The 20184-nt window shown below is 35.4% G+C and overlaps 1 protein-coding gene across 1 annotated transcript in view; it reads right to left on the reverse strand.

Moving 5' to 3' along the window:
• LOC122051457 (stress response protein NST1-like) overlaps positions 1-19837 on the reverse strand; it is a 38284-nt gene extending 18447 nt beyond the window's left edge. The window contains exons 1-6 of the mRNA XM_042612604.1: positions 19604-19837; positions 19362-19509; positions 18202-18297; positions 17431-17507; positions 5753-5832; positions 590-650 (exon numbers count right to left, since the gene is read on the reverse strand). Of these exons, the coding sequence (XP_042468538.1) occupies positions 590-650; positions 5753-5832; positions 17431-17507; positions 18202-18297; positions 19362-19509; positions 19604-19771 (630 nt within the window). The 5' untranslated portion in view covers positions 19772-19837. The remainder of the gene's footprint in view (positions 1-589; positions 651-5752; positions 5833-17430; positions 17508-18201; positions 18298-19361; positions 19510-19603) is intronic.
• Positions 19838-20184: the final 347 nt, after the last annotated feature.

Consider the following 20184-nt stretch of genomic DNA (forward strand, 5'->3'; position numbering starts at 1 on the left):
CACATAGGACTTTGGCCAATAATAGACAATTCAAAATCCTAATTGCAAATAATATAACTTTTTCTTACACTGCATTTTCTTTGAAACAAGTTGTTCCTTCTGTAGCTACTACTACCTCCCCTCTTATCCCTACCTCCCCCACCCCCCTTCCAAAATAAATAAATAAATATCCATTATTATTTCAATAATCCATCTCCTATTTTATATTTGGGCATTCTAAAGTTATATATGCTTCCTTCTTTTAGAAATCTATCACTACAAGGAAACCACCCAAAAAAATGGGATGAGGGCTTAAACCTGGTCAAATATACAATGCAACTCAAAGAGCATAAATAAAGCTAACTGATCCCATAAGTTGTTTCTGGTCTTCATATGCTTGCATCAAAAAGTAAACAAATGGAAAGTTGAACACGTGGATTTCTGAAAAAGAAATTTAAGGTGATATTGGAGCAATGACATCATACCTGAAAACTTGAACAAGAAATGCATCCAACCAAATAAGTTGTTATTACTTATCAGCTCAAAATACTTTAACATGGCGAGTATCAATCCTAAGAGAAAAAAAAAATTTGCGATAACCAGATGATACCTTCTCTCTCTCTCTTTCCATTCTTCTTTCTTCTTCTTCTTTCTTCTTTCTTGCACGTTCCCTTCATGTAAGAAAGCTAATAAGAACAATCACCAAGAAATAATGATACATCTTTCCCTAACTATCTGTGCATTTGAAGCCAGCAGAAAATGAACCTTATACCTCAAATAAAATACAGTTGCATTGTGTCAATAAGTAGGGGTGTTCGTGGGACAATTTTGTCCATTTCTAATCTCCAACATAAACAAAGAGGCCACACAGAATCAATCAAAGCTTTATGTAAGTCAGATTGGTCAGGTCTGACCAATTTAAGATCAAAGGTATGTGTTTGTAAATGGGTCACATTGGATCTGACCAAAATAAGGAAATCAGAACATGGACCTATTAAATGTTGAAAAGTTGAAGCAATTCAAGAGTAGCAAACCTGAATTTTTTTAGTGGGCCCAGGTTCTTAGGTTTACTAATAACACTATCAGTAAATGCTCCAAAATGGACTATCTTGACAGGCCAACAAAACCTTAACATTAATTTAGATAGAATCCACATGCAGACAAAATTGAACTGAGTTTGAAAGAGGACAAATGAGGAAGTTCACAATGTCTTTAGCAGAGCATTAATGAGAGCAGCAGACAACAATTTCTGGAAAAAACTAAGACCTATCATGGTTGCCAAAATTGGTCGATATGGATATAAATCACCTGGGCTGGATCGATATCAGCAAAGGGCAATATTATCTCTCCAAGAAATCAATTGATTCATATATTGATTGATGGAGACATTTTAAGCAAGAAAAGATGAGTTAATGCCAGAAAATTGATTAAATTGATTTAAAGTTTTGTCAAGTCCTGAATGAAAGGATAGAACAGGTTGAATTTTTAACAAACTAAATTGATTTAAAAATTCTGGACCAATCTAGACAACTCTACCTTCTCATTGCCTAAGATTTGTTGCAAGATCAACAGTATAATCCTACTATTGCATGTGATCTACCACTAAGTAGACCAAGCATCTCATACATTTTTTCTTCATTGAATGTTGATCAAGAAAGAATACTATTGAATGAGAGAGAAAATAAGGCCTCTCTCAATAAATACTGCCACAAAATCTCCTCAATCAAATTCAATAACGTGGAATGTTAAATAAAATTTTATTTATATATTTAATAACCCTAGATTAACAAATGTATTAGTCAGTTCTAAATTAATAAAATATGATTTATCACTTACCAATTATCTAATATACACATCTAGTTTAATAATATAATATTCTTTAATATTTCTAGAATACCATTTTTAAATAATAACATTAATAATCTAATATTGTTAACCTAATAATAACACTAATATGAAATTATTTATAATCTAACCAATCTAATTAATTAATATATTATTCATAATTTGTATTATGCTATATGCTATATTTTCATGAAATAATAGATATCCATATTATGCAATTAACATCAGTCGTCATCTTTTTGTCAAATTATCTGATTTCCACTTCTTTATTTTTTTCCTAACAATTCATCTTCATTCTTAGAGTTTTTTTTATCATTCTATCCTGTTATCAACACAATAATTTTGACAACTATGATATTTTCCTATCCCCAAATTCTTATGAATCAGAGAGCCACCCATTTAGCTTTCAAAAAAAGAAAAAAAAAATATTCCCATGGAGGAGGTAAGCATGTGATAGGCAACAATCTCCCTCTTTCTCAACCTCTTCGATCTTCCAATTGGATCAGTTCTCTTCTCCTAATCAATTCCACCTACTACTTCCTTTTCTCAATCATGTGAGAAACTTCCAGTGAATCATCACAATGCCCACACTGCTTTCTCATGCTCCTTGTGCTACATAAATCCACAGCTTCTTCATTGTGAGCAGTTCTCAGCATCCTCCAACTTCCTGCCATTCCAGTTGCCTACAACCGATGCTCCAACAGCATCCCTTGGCACAATCCATGACCACCTTAGGGTGATTGCACCAACCTCTCCGCATTCAATCTACTACACAATCTAGATTGACCTCTTAATCATCCGGTCTTCAGCTATCTAGCAGCCACTACAAAGTGACACTCTTACTTCCACGAGAGTGTCTTGGGTCCTACTTCACTCCAACAATGACCTCCAGTATTTTAGGCAGGACAAACAAGTGCAAGCATCGCGCACTCCACTCTCATCCTCACGAGTGTAGATATAATGAATTCATGGATAAGGATTAGTTTGGCCAATCACTTATATTCATGATTGCATAAAATATTCACTTCCCAAATTCATCCATTCTCAACTCGTATTCCAACTGATCTATATGCCCGCAAAAAGCCCTTCTAAACATCTTCCTGCAGATGAAACACAAATGTTTCTTCTCCAGGGAAGATTTTCCCCAGAACGGTCATACCAAACCATGGCTTCATTCCCATTTCTACTTGTCTCATACGAGGTCACTCCATTTTATCATAAGTGAGAGTAGTGCCTTTCTCTTGTGAAGTATTTGCTACCCTACTACTTGCTTTTTTACGAATTAAGGAAGGCTAGACAAAAGTTATCACAGCTTTGGTTCACCCTTGCTTCTACGGAGACCTATTAACATGTAGAACAGTAGAAGTATTTAATCCTCCTCCTTCGTTCTTCTTGCTTCTTCCCAGCCACTACCACTTCTTCCTCTTTCACAACAATCCAACAGCCTAATCTTCTCTGCAATCAGATCTATTTCTTTTCTCCTCCTAGTTTATCATAAATCAACTATATTCTATTTGTGTAATGCATATGAGCCACCTAAAAGGAAGAATTGAATAGAGAAAATGTTCTCATTTTACTATGTCCAACGAAGGGTAAAGTTGTGTTATCCATTTTTCCTCCATTACCTTGAAAGTTTCTTTTCCCTAGATCTATTGAATATTGCTTTATGTGCCCTTTAGGAAAACATCCACTTGAAAGATTTATTCCCAATATTTCTTTTATCCTCATTTCACTTCATCCTTTCACTCTTCATCCTCTTTTTGTTGATGTGCTGATATAAGGTCGAAGAAATAGTTAGTTGTGTCCATCTACAATTCACAGAGATTTACATAGTTATATGAAATATGTTCTTAGTTAGAAGTTAGTTTTTGTATGTTTATGAGAGTTTTTCTAGTTGACATAAAAATATTGGATATATAGAGTACCTAATCTCCAACTAGTATAGGAATGTTGGTGTAGGCTTGTATGAGAGTCCCGTAAAGGTTAAGTAAGCATTTCTTACAACATATACAGTTTTTCTACTCAAATTGTACAAAGGATAATGGAGAAAACATCATATTAATTTAGTAGTGTGGTTCATGGTTTAAAATGTCATTTTGTGCCTAGCGAAATACTCAAAATGTATCGTTCTAATAAATTATTGAAACTCGATACTATACTACACAAAACGGGCAATGTCTACCATGTTGTTGTGTCAATCATGTCAATGAATATCATTTCATCTAGCACTCAACATCCCTTGGCATGCATAAAGATGAATTGAGATAATGCTGTTATTTTTTTAAGGTTGTCTTCATACAAGATAATATCAAAATTGTATCATTTTAGATAGAAAATATTGTCTTCTTTTTATTCTTCATCCTATTCCTCCTTGTTGTCATGTGATTGGTCATAGGTTCGAATCACCGAAACAGTCTCTTGTATTATAGGGTAAGGTTGTGTACAATAGACTCTTTCCCAAGACCCCACAAAGGTAGGAGCTTCGTACACCGAGTTATCCTTTATCCCATTTCTCCTTCCACCTCCAATTCGCCACCGGCACCATATATAGAAAAGTTGGCACAATATTGTTTCGATAAAAGACTAAAACACTACCATAGGTCGAGATTTTGTACTTTGGGGTGGTTTAAACAATTAAGAAAGTATGTCTATATTTTTTTGGAGGACGAACAATATGATTTCAAGAACTCAATTATTGAAAAGATTGCAAATATTTGTCATCCTCATAATTATGTGCATGATTTCTTGACTTTGCTAAAATAAAAATTATGAAAACAACTATCATAATGAATGAATCAAATGTTTTACATACTATACTTTTGAATGGTTTTGAGGACATCAAAGAGCTTTGTACCAAATGGCACACATGCTAGGTAACTTTTCAGCATTGGATATAAAAGAAAACTAACAGGTTATTGGTGAACACTGACCATAAAATTTGGTTGTGGATGCAAAGGTAATCCCAATTTTTGGAACAAGAGACCCATGTTTTGCCTTTTGTCAAAATGATGCCTTCATGTGTGAAGATCTCTGACTTAAAATGTCTTGAGGATCCCACTCCATGCCAACGTGGGACTTACTGGCATTAGAATAAATTGTCCGCTTTGGAAGTGGCATTCCCTCTTTTTACCATGGGACTAAAGATAATGGCCCTTTAAGCTAGCTTGGTTGGACTTTATAAATAATAGCACCTATGTCTCTGATACAAAGTTCAAGTTATGGTTTAGAGTACTGGGCCTATATAAATAATAGCACCTATGTCTCTGATTGCAAGCTTCCATCAAGTTCTGGGGGGAAGAAACAGTGTAACAACAGAAGTTTTTGTTTTGCCTATGGATTACTCCAACCTTTTTTAGGGTTTTTATTATGTGATGAATTTATTTGTTGCATATGCTATTATTCCTCAGCTAACAAGGATTATTTCCATGTCAACCACAACTGTTCAGTACAATGCATATTTCTCAGTTTCTATTAGTAATATCAATAGGTTTAGGGCACCAAGAGAGCAGAATAAATACAGATCCCAGTTCATCATTTTGAAGAACCAAGTTTCACATACAAAGCCCAGTTCCTAAATTTTTTACACAAAGGTGTTAACGTGGCAATTATAAGCAACTAAACAATGCAAACAGTTCAGTTGTTGAGAATATACTCTGTGAAAACAACAATTATAAAAATCATTCTAAAAATTATCTGCTATATGGTCCCTTCCCTATCGCATGGCTAAGTTTACACAATCTTACCTATTTAGCAGAAACCTCCATAAGTGTTTGTCAATAACAAAACAATGGTTCCATTAACATGCTGTTAATGGAAAAATAAAACATTATACTGCAACTTTATATAGACTATTTGAGTAACAAGAATCATATCAATTATAAAGGTTTTTGTACGAGAACATGATGAAAAATAAAAATTGTTAACACACCTAAGCTCTTGTGCTTTCATCTTAACTTCTTCAGGAGTCAGAGATGGTTTGTTTGCTTCAGTCTTTTCTTCCTTACGAACCTGAAAGTGCAAGGCAAATAAGACCAAAATTTGAAAAACATGCTCACCACAATAACATCATAGGTAGAAAAATTGGCTAATCAAGATTCAGATCTGCCAAATTGGAATGAGGTTGGCAGAATCTGATCCATTTTTTCTGAGATCTCAGTTAAAAGAGGCGCAGCAAGACATGTACAGAAATGGGCACAAGCATGAAAAGCCCACTGAAATTAACAGAAGTTGATAAAGAAACAATAGAAATCAGCAGAAATCAAAGGTGTCCAGGTAATGCCATCTTTCACAGGCGGGATCCTCTGGTCCACAATTTGCGGACCAAAGGATGGTCCACTACTTGTGATTGATGGACTATGATGGCCCCCATCTATTTAAGTGATGGGGTCCATTGAAATGGACCAATCCACAAAGTGGACCATCCTCTGTCCGCAATTCCGTGCTCCATCTTTCAATAGTGAGGAAGGAATTCCAACAATGAGATATTCTCTATAGTGCATGCCTGCATGCAGAGCAATGGATGGGGTACTCAGGCATGCAGCTAAAAAGTTAAGCAAATAACTTAGGGGGTGTTTGGTTGGAGGAAATGAGAGTGGGGAATGGGAAAGGGATTGAAAGTGGATGTTTGGTTGAGAGGATTAGTGGTGGGTCCCACGGATTCATTACCCCAAACATGGGAATGAACCATTCCCTAGCAAAAGGAGGGGAATGGGAAACCCCCCATTCCCATTCCCCATTTCTATCAATCTCATTCTCATTCACATTCCTTTATGTGAACCAAGCACCCCCTTAATATAATCATAACTCAAGAGTATAATACTAGATAAAATCATATTATGATCACTCCTGTTAGCAATCCTTATTATTAATTGTTGCTAAGATAATTTGACTACTAGTAATAGCACTTAATGTTGCGTTGAATGTTAGACCTGTTTTGTTATACGGAGTTATATTGGGCTATGAAGCGAACACACGAGCAAAAGATGAGAATCGTAGAGATGAGGATATTAAAATGAAAGTGCGGATGGAGAGAATAAAAAATGAGAATATTAAAGAGAAAATCGGGATTGTACCTATTGAAGAAAACACCAAGAGATGTGTTTAAGATGGTATAGATGTGTACTCAAGCATCCAATAAATGTTCCAATTATGCGATGTGAGACTATAACAAATACATATATTAATAAAAGAGGGAAACTAAAGAAGACTCGTTAGAAATGATAACACGAGATAAAGTCCAATGGCATAGGAGGGTTCATATAGTCAACCCCACTTAGTGGGATAAAAGATTGGTTGTTGTTGCTGTGTAATAGTACTTAATCCTTAAATTGATCTTCTATTAACTGATTATTAATATAGAGTTTAGTTAAAGACAATTAGACATTCTCAAATATCTTAATGTTATAACTATCAGTTATATTATGAATTAACAATTGATTAATAATTTTTTTAAAGAGCATAAATAGAATAATATTTAATATAGTATTTAGTTAAATAATTATAAAAACTTTTATTCTTCACTAATACAATAAATATAACTAGGCTAATGATAACTATTATTAGTTTCTACGATAATAATTATACAAATCTAATGGATCAAATAGATATGATTTTATAAATTCTTGCAATTTCATTTTTATTAACAAAATAATGAACGATCATCAGTTTTATATTAAGGCCTGTTTGGCGATGTGGGATTTAATAACATTGCTGAAATAATTTTTCAATTCATTGCATGAAACAATACATTTTATGATTTATGAATGACACCAAAAGAATTGAGCAAAAATTTGATGTAAATTTATCACTTATTTTGGTCTTAATATAAAAAAGAAGTAAAATGAGATTTGTTTGGTCAAGTGACTGATACGTCAAATTTTTTGAATTTACAAAATGCAAATAGTATTCTTTTGGTACATTAAATAATCTTAAATTCCTTTTTTTAATATTATTTTACTATTGATCTCATACCGACAAGCTATTCAATTGATACTGAATCACCAATAGGTATCTTTTCATGATACAAATATCTAACAAAGTTTTATTATTCTATGTGATGAAACTGAATAATATCAGAAATGTTAAATACATAAAAACTATATGTATATCAAGGTTTTTAAAGCGACATGTTAAAGGAGGAAGGAATAGGAGGCAGAAAAACCTCTCTTACCCCGTACTACAAATGGGGCATATTAAGCATGTTTAAATACCAAGATATTCCCCACTTTAAGTGTATTGGCATTTTATATTGGAAGGGGTTCCCTTTTAGGTTTAAATATGTATTCAATTAATGGTCGTTGGTATTTAGAGGAAAAAGTGTCTAACATCAGTTCAGTAGGATTGGTCAGATTGAAATGGATAAAAAAAATCAAAATCAAAATCAAAAAAAAATATGATAAAAAAATTTGTTTAACACATGCAATAACAAAGGCAATCAAAAAAACCTATTTATTATTAATCAAATAGTGATGACAATACCAAAAAAAAAAAAGGGCAGCCCGGTGTACGAAGCTCCCGCCAAGCGGGGTCCTGGGGAAGGATTCATTGTACGCAGCCTTACCTACTTTTGCAAGAGGCTGTTTCCAGGATTCGAACTTGTGATTTTTTGGTCACATAATAACAACTTTTACCGTTACGCCAAGGCTCCCCTTCGATGGCAATACCAATTCACTAAAAACATAGTAAATATATAATAATATTAATCTGATAATAGCATCAAATTAATTAAAAAGCTATTATTAATATGGCTATACGCTAATAATCTTATATTTATTATCAGATTGACAGGTTTCATTAATTTGGTATATACATTAGTATATATGATGGTAACAGATTAATATATGTGTGACAATAGTTTCACATATATATTACATTATATAATAAGCATATTAGTATTGCATTACTAATAAATACTAAAGAAAATTATTTGATAAATAAATGATATAAAAAAATGATACTAGAGGATAGAATCCCCTTCCAGCTCAGCAAGTCCAGCCTACATGGCATAGATCGAGCTCAGATACTCGTAGATATATTGGAGGCACGACCTGCAACCCTGAAGATCTAATAACACTGTAAAAGCATAGGGGCCATGGTACGAAGCCCTAGCTTTACTTTTCTCCTACTTCTTGGAGGGGATAATGACTTAGGCATCGGAGGGGCCTCGCTGAGGCGACTCCGACGTGTGTTAGTCAATGCAGGTCCTACCATTAGAGAAAGCTTCGTCAGGTCCAGCAAGCGGCAAATTTTTCCAACCGCGACATTGGCACCATCTGTGGGAACATGAGCAAAAGACGTTGAGATGGAAGATAGAAAGGAAGAAGGAGAGTGAAATCCTCCTCTGCATATCTCCTCAAGCTTGTTGTGCCTCCTTAATGCTGCCATCCCACACAAAAAGTAGATCCTCCTCTTTCTCTAGGCGCTATAAATCTCCTAAGCCGACCAGGGTTATCATTTCCTTTGACTCCATCGCCAGCCTCCCCTTCCCTCGCCTCTCCGGCATTGTCCTTGAGATTGACCTCTACACCGACAACTTCACCATCCCCCTCATGTAGTCTCCTCAATCTCTCCAAACCCAAATGGAAATGGGATACAAAGACGCCTCCATTCCCCACCTCGCCTTCTATAACCTTATTCATCATCCATACACCGCTTCCTCTACATCGATGGCGGCTGCTATCTTTGCGTCATATTCCAACTTCTCATTGAGGAACCCTAGCGTTCATTCCACAGCCAACTGCCTCGACACCAAACGCAAAATTAAAAGGAGGAAGAAGCACAATACCAAGGGGTCGAACAAGCCTTAGTGGTCCTCGTGATGGAGGACTAATTGTCTACTTGCATGCTCAAGCAGCTCAGTGCCACAACTAGGTGCACTTACATAAACGACCTCACTAGCCGCAAGTCCAACCACCTCAATATCGTTGATCTCTCCTCCCACCAAGGCTTCAGCCCCAAAAAAAGCCTCAAACATTGGCTCCGACCACAATCTCTCTTTCCCTGTCATCCGCGAGCAGATCTTTGGCTCCAAAGATACCTCCGCGGTCACTCTCCCTCGTTGGAATCTTGCGACCGTGACTAGGGATGGCAATTTCACCCGAACCCGATGGAGGATCCGACATCCGACCCGAATGGAGGAGGGTATGAAGGGACTATCAATACCCGATACCCGACCCGAATACCCGATTAAATAATATATATACATATATTAAAGAAAATTTTCTTTTTCTAAAATCAATTTACTATTTTTTGTTGATATTAGTAGGCCTATATAGATGTTTAATCTATTTTTTATAATTATATATAAGTTTTTTAATAGGACGTTAATTTTAATATGTTTTTGTTGAATGATAATAGCTCGATAGAAAGAAGAAAAATTACACGTATAAAATATATGCGGTCCTTTAATGGGTATGGGTATACCCATTGGATATCCTATACCCGATGGGTATGGGTACGGAGGATATAGAATCCGACCCGAACCCGACCCATTGCCATCCCTAACCGTGACTCCGCCCAACAATCACAACTTTGCCCCCATTCGTGCTCCGTTCCCTACGTTTAAACATATTCTCAGAGAAACTCAATGATTTTTCACATGCATAAGAGTCACTGCTAATGGCTCTTAGTTTATTTAATAGGGTTTCCTTGTTTCACCAACTATTTCCTCTAGGCATTTGAGTTCCTCTTACCGCTAGAGGTTGGATTTTTCGGTGGGGAATTTGAACAATTTACGACCCTCTTGTCGTAATTTTTATATTCGGGAGAAACAGTCAGAGGAGAAATGGAATTCCAAAGCCTGAATCGCAAGAGGAAAGGGTTTCTTGATGTGGATTATGCCCGTGGTTTGACCCAAAACTTAGACTTACAATGAATTATCATCAAAATGCTGCAGGTTTGAGATTGCTTTCATCCCGACTGATGACGGACGAGGGTAAAGAATCTTTTGTTGATTGCTTCTATGAGATGTCGTGGCTTGCTATTTCCTTTGAAAAAAAGGTAGATCCGCTACCTTAGCGGCCCCCTTAGTGTCGGCCCCACGGATATGGAGGGAGGTTCATGCAGGTACACAAGCCATAGGCGCATGGCGGGGTAAACCCCAGGTCGTCAGTTCCTGAGAATCGACCCCTGGCCATTGCGCCAGAGATATCATTCGCCCACCGTCTGCGCTACGCCCTGGGGACTTGCTATTTCCTTTGAAGACTGTCCATGATAGCCTTTGTTTGATGTTGGTGGAATACCACATCTAGTGGTCTTGGGTGATGAGGAGAAAGCTTTACTATTGAGGTTGTTTACAACTGAAAGGATATGAAAATTGAAGGAAACTTGCTGCAAAACAGAATTAAGTTATTTGAGGCTTGCTTGTTGCCTCTTCTCATGATTATGTCACCTCAGAGCATAATCATAAAGTACTTGTCTCCAATCTTGAAGGAAGGATTGTTGATCAATCCGCAAATTTTGAGCTAGAAACAATTTCTACACTGGTTATAGTTAGCCCGAATGGGAAGACAAAACACTCCAATGTAGCACGGCTTATAGAAGAACAAAAGGCTAAGCATCTCCACTCTCCACTGATTAAAAAAATGCAGAAAAGAGAAGGCAAAGATGGAGTTTCAAACTCTGCTATCATTTATTGTTAACAAGGAGCAAGATTATGTCATTAGAAATGATGGTGTTATGGTTCCACTTTTTAAACTTGTTGATCAAGGAGAAGGAAACCATGAGTTCATTTGTGTCAAAGTAACCAGGATGAGAGCACATGACTTCTATAGGGGAATACCATGGCTAAGATGAACCGAAGTTTTTGAGTCATACATGTAAGATCTATGGCATCCCATCACTAGTAGCCATTAGCCCAATAGGTGTTGATCTCTTCCAATGTCACTCCCTAACATTTAAGGTCTATTCAACTCAAGCTATCGAGTTATGTGGGTGTTCCTTATTATCCTCACCCGGCTTCGCTTGTTTTCTAAGCCGAGGGATCGAGGTGGTCTTTCATATTATCCTCTTCTAGGTTTCACTGGTCTTCTTTATTATTCTCTCCCCGACTTCTCTGGCCTTCCGAGACATGGGATTGAGACGGTCTTCTATATTATTCTCTCCCCAATTTCGTTGGTCTTCGAATCTGAGGGATCGATGTGTTCTTCTGTATTATCCTCTCCCCCTCCCTCTTCCCTGAGGGCTCAAGGTGGTCTTCTCTATTGTCCTCTCCCCCCAAGGGATCAAGGTGGTCTTATCTAATACGCTCTTCCAACTTCACTTAATTCTAGGGATCAAGCCCGGTGTTCTTATATTGCTCTACCCAACCTCGCAAGTCTTCCAAGTTGTGGATCGAGCTCAATTTTCTTATACATTCTATGGGAACATCCCCAACCGAGAACATTCCCGCTTTGGTTGTGCATTATGGGAACATCCCGACCGGGAACATCCCCACTTCTGTTGCAGACCATGGGAACATCCACGTTTAGGAATATCCTCGATAAGCACGTGCATCTCTGCTTTGCATACTATGTACTTGGGAATATGTCCGCTTGGGAACATCCTTAGTAAGCACACGCATCCCCTCCGCACACATACTGGAGCATCCTGAGATATATTAGGAGCACGACCCACACACAACCCACAACCCTCAAAATCCAATAACCAGTTAAGGTTTAAACCTTAGGTTGGTAGTAGTGTAAGCATAAGGGTCATGGTACGAAGCCCTAGCTTGACTTTTCTCCTTCTACATTATTCTACTGTTCTATTCATGGAGGGGATGATGACTTAGGTAAGTCTTGACGAGACGACTCCTGACAAACCCTCTAATGCGTGCTAATCTATGCTATCCAACCATGAGAGAAAGATTCGTCCAGCAAGCGGTAGATTTTCCCAGCCGCAACATAAATGTTATTATTATTTTTATATTAATCACGTAATAATTTAATAATTCAATTATTATTTAATTATTATTTGACTATTAATAATGGAATCAAATATCAATTGATAACAATACTATACAATAAGTGGTGTTATGATTTTATTATAGTTATCAACAAAAACTTTTTTGTTATCATTTATATTTATAATAAATAAATCTAACTGATATGACCATATAATTATTGTTGAATACAACAACAACAATCAAGCCTTTTCCCACTAGGATATAATTATTATTGAAAAATAAAATTAATTATATAATTATCCATAGATTAAAATATTATTCTGTGTCGCCCGGCACAGACGGTTTTTACCATTCCAACAGTGAAACAAAACCAACACATGAAGCGCGATGATTTCGCATGACGCACATGCATGTTTTGAGCGCCAGAAGGTGTCATCCCAGAGGCGCCGTCGGAGGCGTCCTGTGACAGGCAATGCCGCCAGAGGAGTCGCGCGTGTTTTAGGGTTCCTGTTCACCGAATAAAATAAAATTTAATTTAATTCATTAAAATAATTCCCAAGTTGAGTGTGATACCAACAAAGGCTTTCATAAATCCTAATTAAATTATCCTAATAAAATATATATATAAATATTTTTAAAAAAAATAAAAATGATAATAAATTTTATTAATTAATAATCTAAATTTTTTTTACTACTTTAAATTTTATTTAAAAATAAAAAAATCTTAAAAAATTTTTTAAAAAATTAAAAAATTCTAATAAATCAAATTTATATTTTGATAATTCTTTTATTTTTTTACTGTTTTAATGTTTAATTGATATTATATTTTTTTTACTATTTTAAATATATATTATTTAAATCAATAATCAATTAAATAAATAAATAGTTAATTTATATAATTATTATATATAAAATAGTATTTTTGTATTAATTTATATAATTATGATTATTTAATCTAGAGAACCAATATTTCCATTTGATTCACACTACTTGTTTTGGTACTAGTAAGGTAACATATTATGATATATCAATTTTCTTTAAAAACTATATTTAATTATTTTTTAACAATATTAAGTTATTTAATAATAGAGAACTTATATAAAATCAATATACAACTTATTTTTAAATTATACATCATAATCATATTTATCTAATAATTACTATATATAAATAAAAAAAAACAAAAACTGTATCGGTACAGCACGATACGATACCGATCATGGGTCGAGATTTTAAACCTCGTGACTATCAACCAATTGATGTTTTAGTTAGCATTGCATTAATCAAATAATAATAATAATAATAATAATAATAATAATAATATGACTAATTAAATTATACAATTACCATGTTGAATATTTTTTGTCACCGCCCACATATCCTTCTCATATTTGGGTCATGGTGTCGAACATCAAGCACTAAATCTTTCGATCAGTGAGAAATCATCGACTCTAAAACGCTTTAATCTCTTGTCTTTTCGTCACTCCCTTCTCTTCTAAAGTCAACTTCTCTCACAAAATCTAGCGACTAGGGCAAGAAGTGGAACAAAGAGAAGATTTCTTAATATATAAATATGCAAAATATCTCTCATCCTTCAAGGTTCATATTCTTTCTCCAATATATCAAAATGAAAGCAGCAAGAAATCAACCTATTTCTGCAGAATCTGTCAATTTCTTGTAAAAAAAAGGGCAGCCCGGTGCACGAAACGTCCGCCATGCAGAGTCCCGGGAAAGGATTCATTGTACGCAGTCTTACCCTACTTTTTGCAAAAGGTTCCAGGATTCAAACCTATGACCTTTTGGTCACATGGCAATAACTTTACCGTTGCGCCAAGGCTCCTCTTGTAGAATTAAACAATTTATTGCAGAAATGACTTGATTCAATGATTGCTAAGGTCTTTACAATTTCCACTGCTATTTTCAAATTTTTCACCACTCTCAAAAACATGTCTAAGCAAAACACTCAAAATCAGATCAAGCCTTGCTAAAATTGCGATCCAATTCAACCCATCTATATCAAAATCAGCCAAGTTTCACAATTATGGTATGTACCATCTATTGTATTCATTTTGTTGTCATTGTTGTTGATGATGCTAGGTGGCAAAACAAGATGATGTTATCTTCTTCCTTCTCTTCCACCCTCTTCTTCTAGCACAGATCAGTGTGCTTGTTCAGTGTAGACCAATAACTTGTATCAGCATAGTCCGACACAAGTATAATTTGTCTCAAGGTAGGGTCAGAAAAGATTTTGGCACCAAAACTGGTTAAACATATATATGGCATAGGGAACTGAAATATAAGTTTAAAAACTATTTAAAGCTGTAGAAATTTAGGCACCACTACCAAAGGTAGTTTATATCACACAATCAGGAAGCTTAGATATTAAAAATTTCACTTATTATTTCATACTCCAGTTAAGCAAGTGGACTCTTAGAACATAAGAAAGAAAGCATAAACGACACAAACTATACTTTGACTACACTTGGGATTTCTAGCAAACAATATTGACTCTTTTGGCTAAACCTTCAAGGCTTCAACTTCTCAAACTTTGACTTGCCAACATAGATTGGACTTTACATTATTTCCCAAATAGGTTAATCATCAGCCAAAAAATCACAAATTAAAAGTTAGGCTTTGGATCTCCATCACTTCAACCCTTGTTTAAAGCCATTGCAATTTTGATGCATGTGTCTGTCAAAGTATAATTAGAAGGAACAAAATTCAAACATGAAGTAGGATCATAATTTGTGGCTTATCCAACCAACTTTTATTTTTTATAATCCCTTCTAATCAACTTTTTTGCCACATACCCCATCCAGGTGGCAACATGGTGGCAAAAGGTAATTCACTCGCCCCCAACACCTCCGCCAGCCCATCCCCATGCCAACACGGAAAAGGTAAATCACGGGTAGCTACTAGTTTTGGGCAGTTGAATAGCACATGGGGGCACATACCCCATTAAGGCTAAGCAAGATAGTGGTCTAAACAGTATCACGCAATCATAGAGCTCAACATCATTGATCGAAGTAGGAAGAGGTGCCTACATTTTCTTAGTTTCATAGCTGAATCAAGATCATACCTTGATAGAACCATCAGTTAAATTGAATATATCCAACCAATCCCCTGTTTTTCTTGGTTTTAACCTCACCAACTGTTGGGGGCATATTCATTGATACCTAAAAAACTTTACATTTTTCCATTATGCATTGAAACAAGAAATGATCATTTGAATTTTATAACACGAGAGACTAGCAGTATTATCTAGAAACTGGTCGCTCATAGATGGGATAGTCATCGTGCATAGGGGTGTAATCGAGCCGAGCCGAACTCTTGAATATTTGAGTTTGGCTTGTTTATAATCGAGCCAAGCTCGAGCTTTATTTAACGAATATATTCATAACTCACGTGCTTATTCGAGATTTTATCGAGCCTAAACGAACTTAATAAATATAAATTATAAATTTAAATATTCATTAAAAACTAAATTATAATATTCTTATTAAATGTGTAATTTTATTCTAATAAATAAATTTAATATATTTGTCTATATGTGTCATAAGTAAAGTGTAAAATCTATAAATTCAATATCAAAACTATTATTTTTTTATTTAAAAGTTGATTCATGAGCTTAACGAACATGTTCACGAGCTAACAAGCCGAATATTGTGAAGCTCGAGCTTGGTTTGTTTATCTTAACGAGCCTCATTAAACGAGCTCAAACGAGCTTTTATTGAATTGAGCTTCGAATAGCTCACGAGCGGCTTGATTCATTTACACCCCTAATCATGCAAGTCTCTGTAGGTATTGGAACTTTATATACAACTATCAAAGCCATACACTAATCCTTTTTAGAGTAATATTAATACCTTTGGGTACAAATGGGCTTGTAATGGGTAGCAAGGAGATTCTCAATTATGATGTATTACAACTACTAAGCTAGTGGACTGATCATTTAGTCAAGAAATAGAATGTATGTCCACTGCTGTGAACCAGAGTGAATGGAGTAGACAGTTGCAGCTTTCGTGAGGAACTTGTGTCATGGACATCCATTCTGCGTGAATACTGTCTGATGCACTTCATTGTGTATTGCCACAAGGAAAGAAATCATTAGTTATTATAAGATACTTTACACTCACTCCTAAACAATATTCACCTAGCAAATGAAACATTCAACCAAAATCCCTGCTGATTGCTGCCTGAAGAGCCAATTAATCGTTCCTTGAACTAAAGGTGTTTTAGGCTCTCATCATATCTGCTAGGATGAGAGGAATTATGCAAGAAAGAATCTGCCACTGTGAAAAACCTAAAACATAGATGAAACTATGAGTTTGGATTGTAGAACCAGCAATAGATACGACTTTGAATTTGGGTTGTAGGGCCAACAACGAAAACAGCCAACTTTCCCATTCACTGACATGCTCATGACAAGACATCTCATAATAGAAAATAGAAAATAGAAAATTGCATGCACAAAAGGTTTTCAATGTGAAAATCATTTATTAAGAATGAGCAAGTAAATGTTGCATAATTCAGATTAATAATTATAAGATGACATGGCAGTCTCTTCTAAGTTTTTACTAACCTAGAGTAATCAAAAAACAATAGGAGAGTATGTTCTAATTTTTAGTTTCTGCATAGAAAATCTAAAAAAACATGTACTAGTCAATCAATCTGAATAAAAAAAAATACCATAGTGGCATCTACACATGCAAAAAATAGCATACCAAAGGCATCTGATCAATATCTGAATCATCTTCGTGTCCCGCTACCCAGTTTATTGCAGCTTCAATACTGCTATTACCTAGAACAGAAGATCTTGAAGTGTTTATGATCTCAGGGAAACAAGAAAAGCTAAATTATATGATATTTGAAGTACAGAATCTTGTTTCTTAGGTATAAAGAAAATATACACAATGTCCCAATTCCTAATGCCTTGACCAAAATACTAATTTTCTGGTTCTAATTTTCCTGTAGAATCATGTTGTTGGCCAGAAATACAATGTCTCAGACATTTGAAGTACAGAATCATGTTCATTTTTCTTGAAGAAAATACTAACAGTTAGTGCATGCACCAACACAAGCAGAGTCCACAGTATAATAATCTTGATCAAAAATGAGCGGGCCTCGTCCCCTTTGACTTCTAGCTATGATTGCATGGTGCTACAAATTAGCATATAAGCGAAAATAGTCTAGGACAATGGTGAGAGTTATGTCATGTCTGATATAGTAGGATCATCAAATATAAAAGATAAAGAAACATGAGGCAGAAGCAAAAGGTACAAATTTTAAGTCCCAAATAAACTCAAAAAGTGAAAAGAATTTAACTTTAATAGCATAAGAAAATAATTTTCTATATAGTTAGAATTCAAGAAACAACCATATGAATAAATCATGCGCAAAGCAACATATTTTTCACTACAATACAAGAATAAATACCACATACTCTTAAACCAAAATTAGGAAGTTTATAGTTTAATTAGCTAATAAAACCAAACCAGAAAAGTGAAGTGCTCTGGTTGCACGAGCAGTTGGAAATCCCATTGATTCAAGTTGCTCAAGCAGATTTTTATCAACTTCTGGAACAATCATATCTGAAATAGAACAATATCAAAAGAAAATATTCAGTCAGAAAGGAATAATACAATATAAAGATGGAAAAATTTGTGTGTAGACAACTCAATGCAACTGGATAGTAGCATTAGAAACATAAAATGCTTGCCCAAGTTAATTATCAAGCAACTAGCTGTCCAACCTCATGAAGTCTTCAAGCAATCTAATATGACATCAAAGTCTGCTATTCAAATCATATACAATAATACGACATAAGATTTTGGTAGTGCCTCACTCTCTAAGCCCATTATATCATATTTGTTGCACACAACAAATTCCATTTTTTCTAAATGGAAGCATCATCACAACATTTGTAGCAAGGGAAAAACAGTCATATTTTGAACAATTGTAACTTGTTCAATATCCGCATGTGAAACCCAATTATAGACAAAATATTTTATTTTCGAAGAGTTATATCTTCACTTATCATAAGAAATGGTTGAAGAAGATAGGAAGATGGACAAGATCCTTCCAGGAAGAGGTAGGTTTGGTTTATTCAGGTAGATAACTAGCAAGGAGATGAGCAGTGGGAGGAAAAGCAACCTAACTAAACAATTGATCAAAATAAAAGATCAACTTACTTACTGAGTATAGTCGTAGATAGACCTACGTATACTCATCAAATTGGTGGACATTTACCCAACTAAACAATATATAAACCATTCTGACACCCTGTCTAAACTGTCCCTTTTCGCATTAAAACAATTTGACTTCTTTAAGAAACGTTAGCTTTAAGAGAAGTAAATCTTTAAGTGGGGTTGTTCCTCAAACTGCTGTCGAACTCTCCCAACTATCCCTCTTTACAACTGTCTTATTCTTCCAGATCTTGTAGTGGTTCTCAACTATCAAATCCCAGATACTGCTGCAACACAAGAGAATCAACGGAGCCTGACCTAAATCAGCATTGCAACCAGAATAAGTTCTAAATTCCAGCGAGGAATATCATTTACTTGATTTGTTGCTTGCATCTGAAACCAGAATTCCGCAGAATCCAACCTTCAGAGAAAGAAACAACACGTGAAAACACGAATCAAGCAATAATCACCTTCAGTCTGGACACTTTCCTCACCGGCACTCTCCACCGATTCAGCAGCAGCTTTGTGGGAGGCCTCCAATTCGATTGGCTTCGCTGCCTCCAAAGTTCTGTCATCAAAATATGCATGTCCCGTGCGCTTGGTGTGCAGATCGGACTCCTTCGCACCCCCAGATCACAGCAAATTAACAGACTTCAGCGGCTGTGCAAAGAAAAGCAAAAAAGTACGGGGGAAATGGGCGAGGAATCCGTACGGTTCTGGAGCGGCAGGGTTTGCTACAGGTAGTGCAGACGAGATTGAGGACGGCTTCTGTAGATTCCGAGAAGTTGGAGTGTTGGGTGAGCTCCGCGTGTTCCTGCGCCTCCTGCACGCTCTTGAGGAGGGCGCCGCAATCGCCGCAGCGAAGAGAGAGCCCCGCCATCGACTAGAGGATCGAAACGAGACGGGGATCCTTTGGCTCGGCCCCTCGAGCAAGAAATAGATACCTAACTTGTAAATTTCTCAAAAATATTTATCATTACTAGATTTTGAATATTTGAATTTTTAATAATTTTTATGGATTTTTTTAAAAAAATAATATGCTTAAGAAAGAATAAATAATAGAATAAACACATAAAATAATGTGTCCGTAAAAAATAAAATGATAGATCATGAATTTATGTGTCTATCTTTAACATTTCCTTGAGTTTTTTATTTTTATATATCATTGCTCTGTTAAAAATATAAGTGTATTCAATTTAAATTTAGTGGTATCCAAATTAAATTTTTATAGAGTTTTAAAAATACATATGGTATTGAAACTTGACTTTTAAAACCTATGAAAATCTTTTGGTA

This window comes from Zingiber officinale, chromosome 3A (assembly GCF_018446385.1).
Source record: "Zingiber officinale cultivar Zhangliang chromosome 3A, Zo_v1.1, whole genome shotgun sequence".
Classification (NCBI taxonomy): domain Eukaryota; kingdom Viridiplantae; phylum Streptophyta; class Magnoliopsida; order Zingiberales; family Zingiberaceae; genus Zingiber; species Zingiber officinale.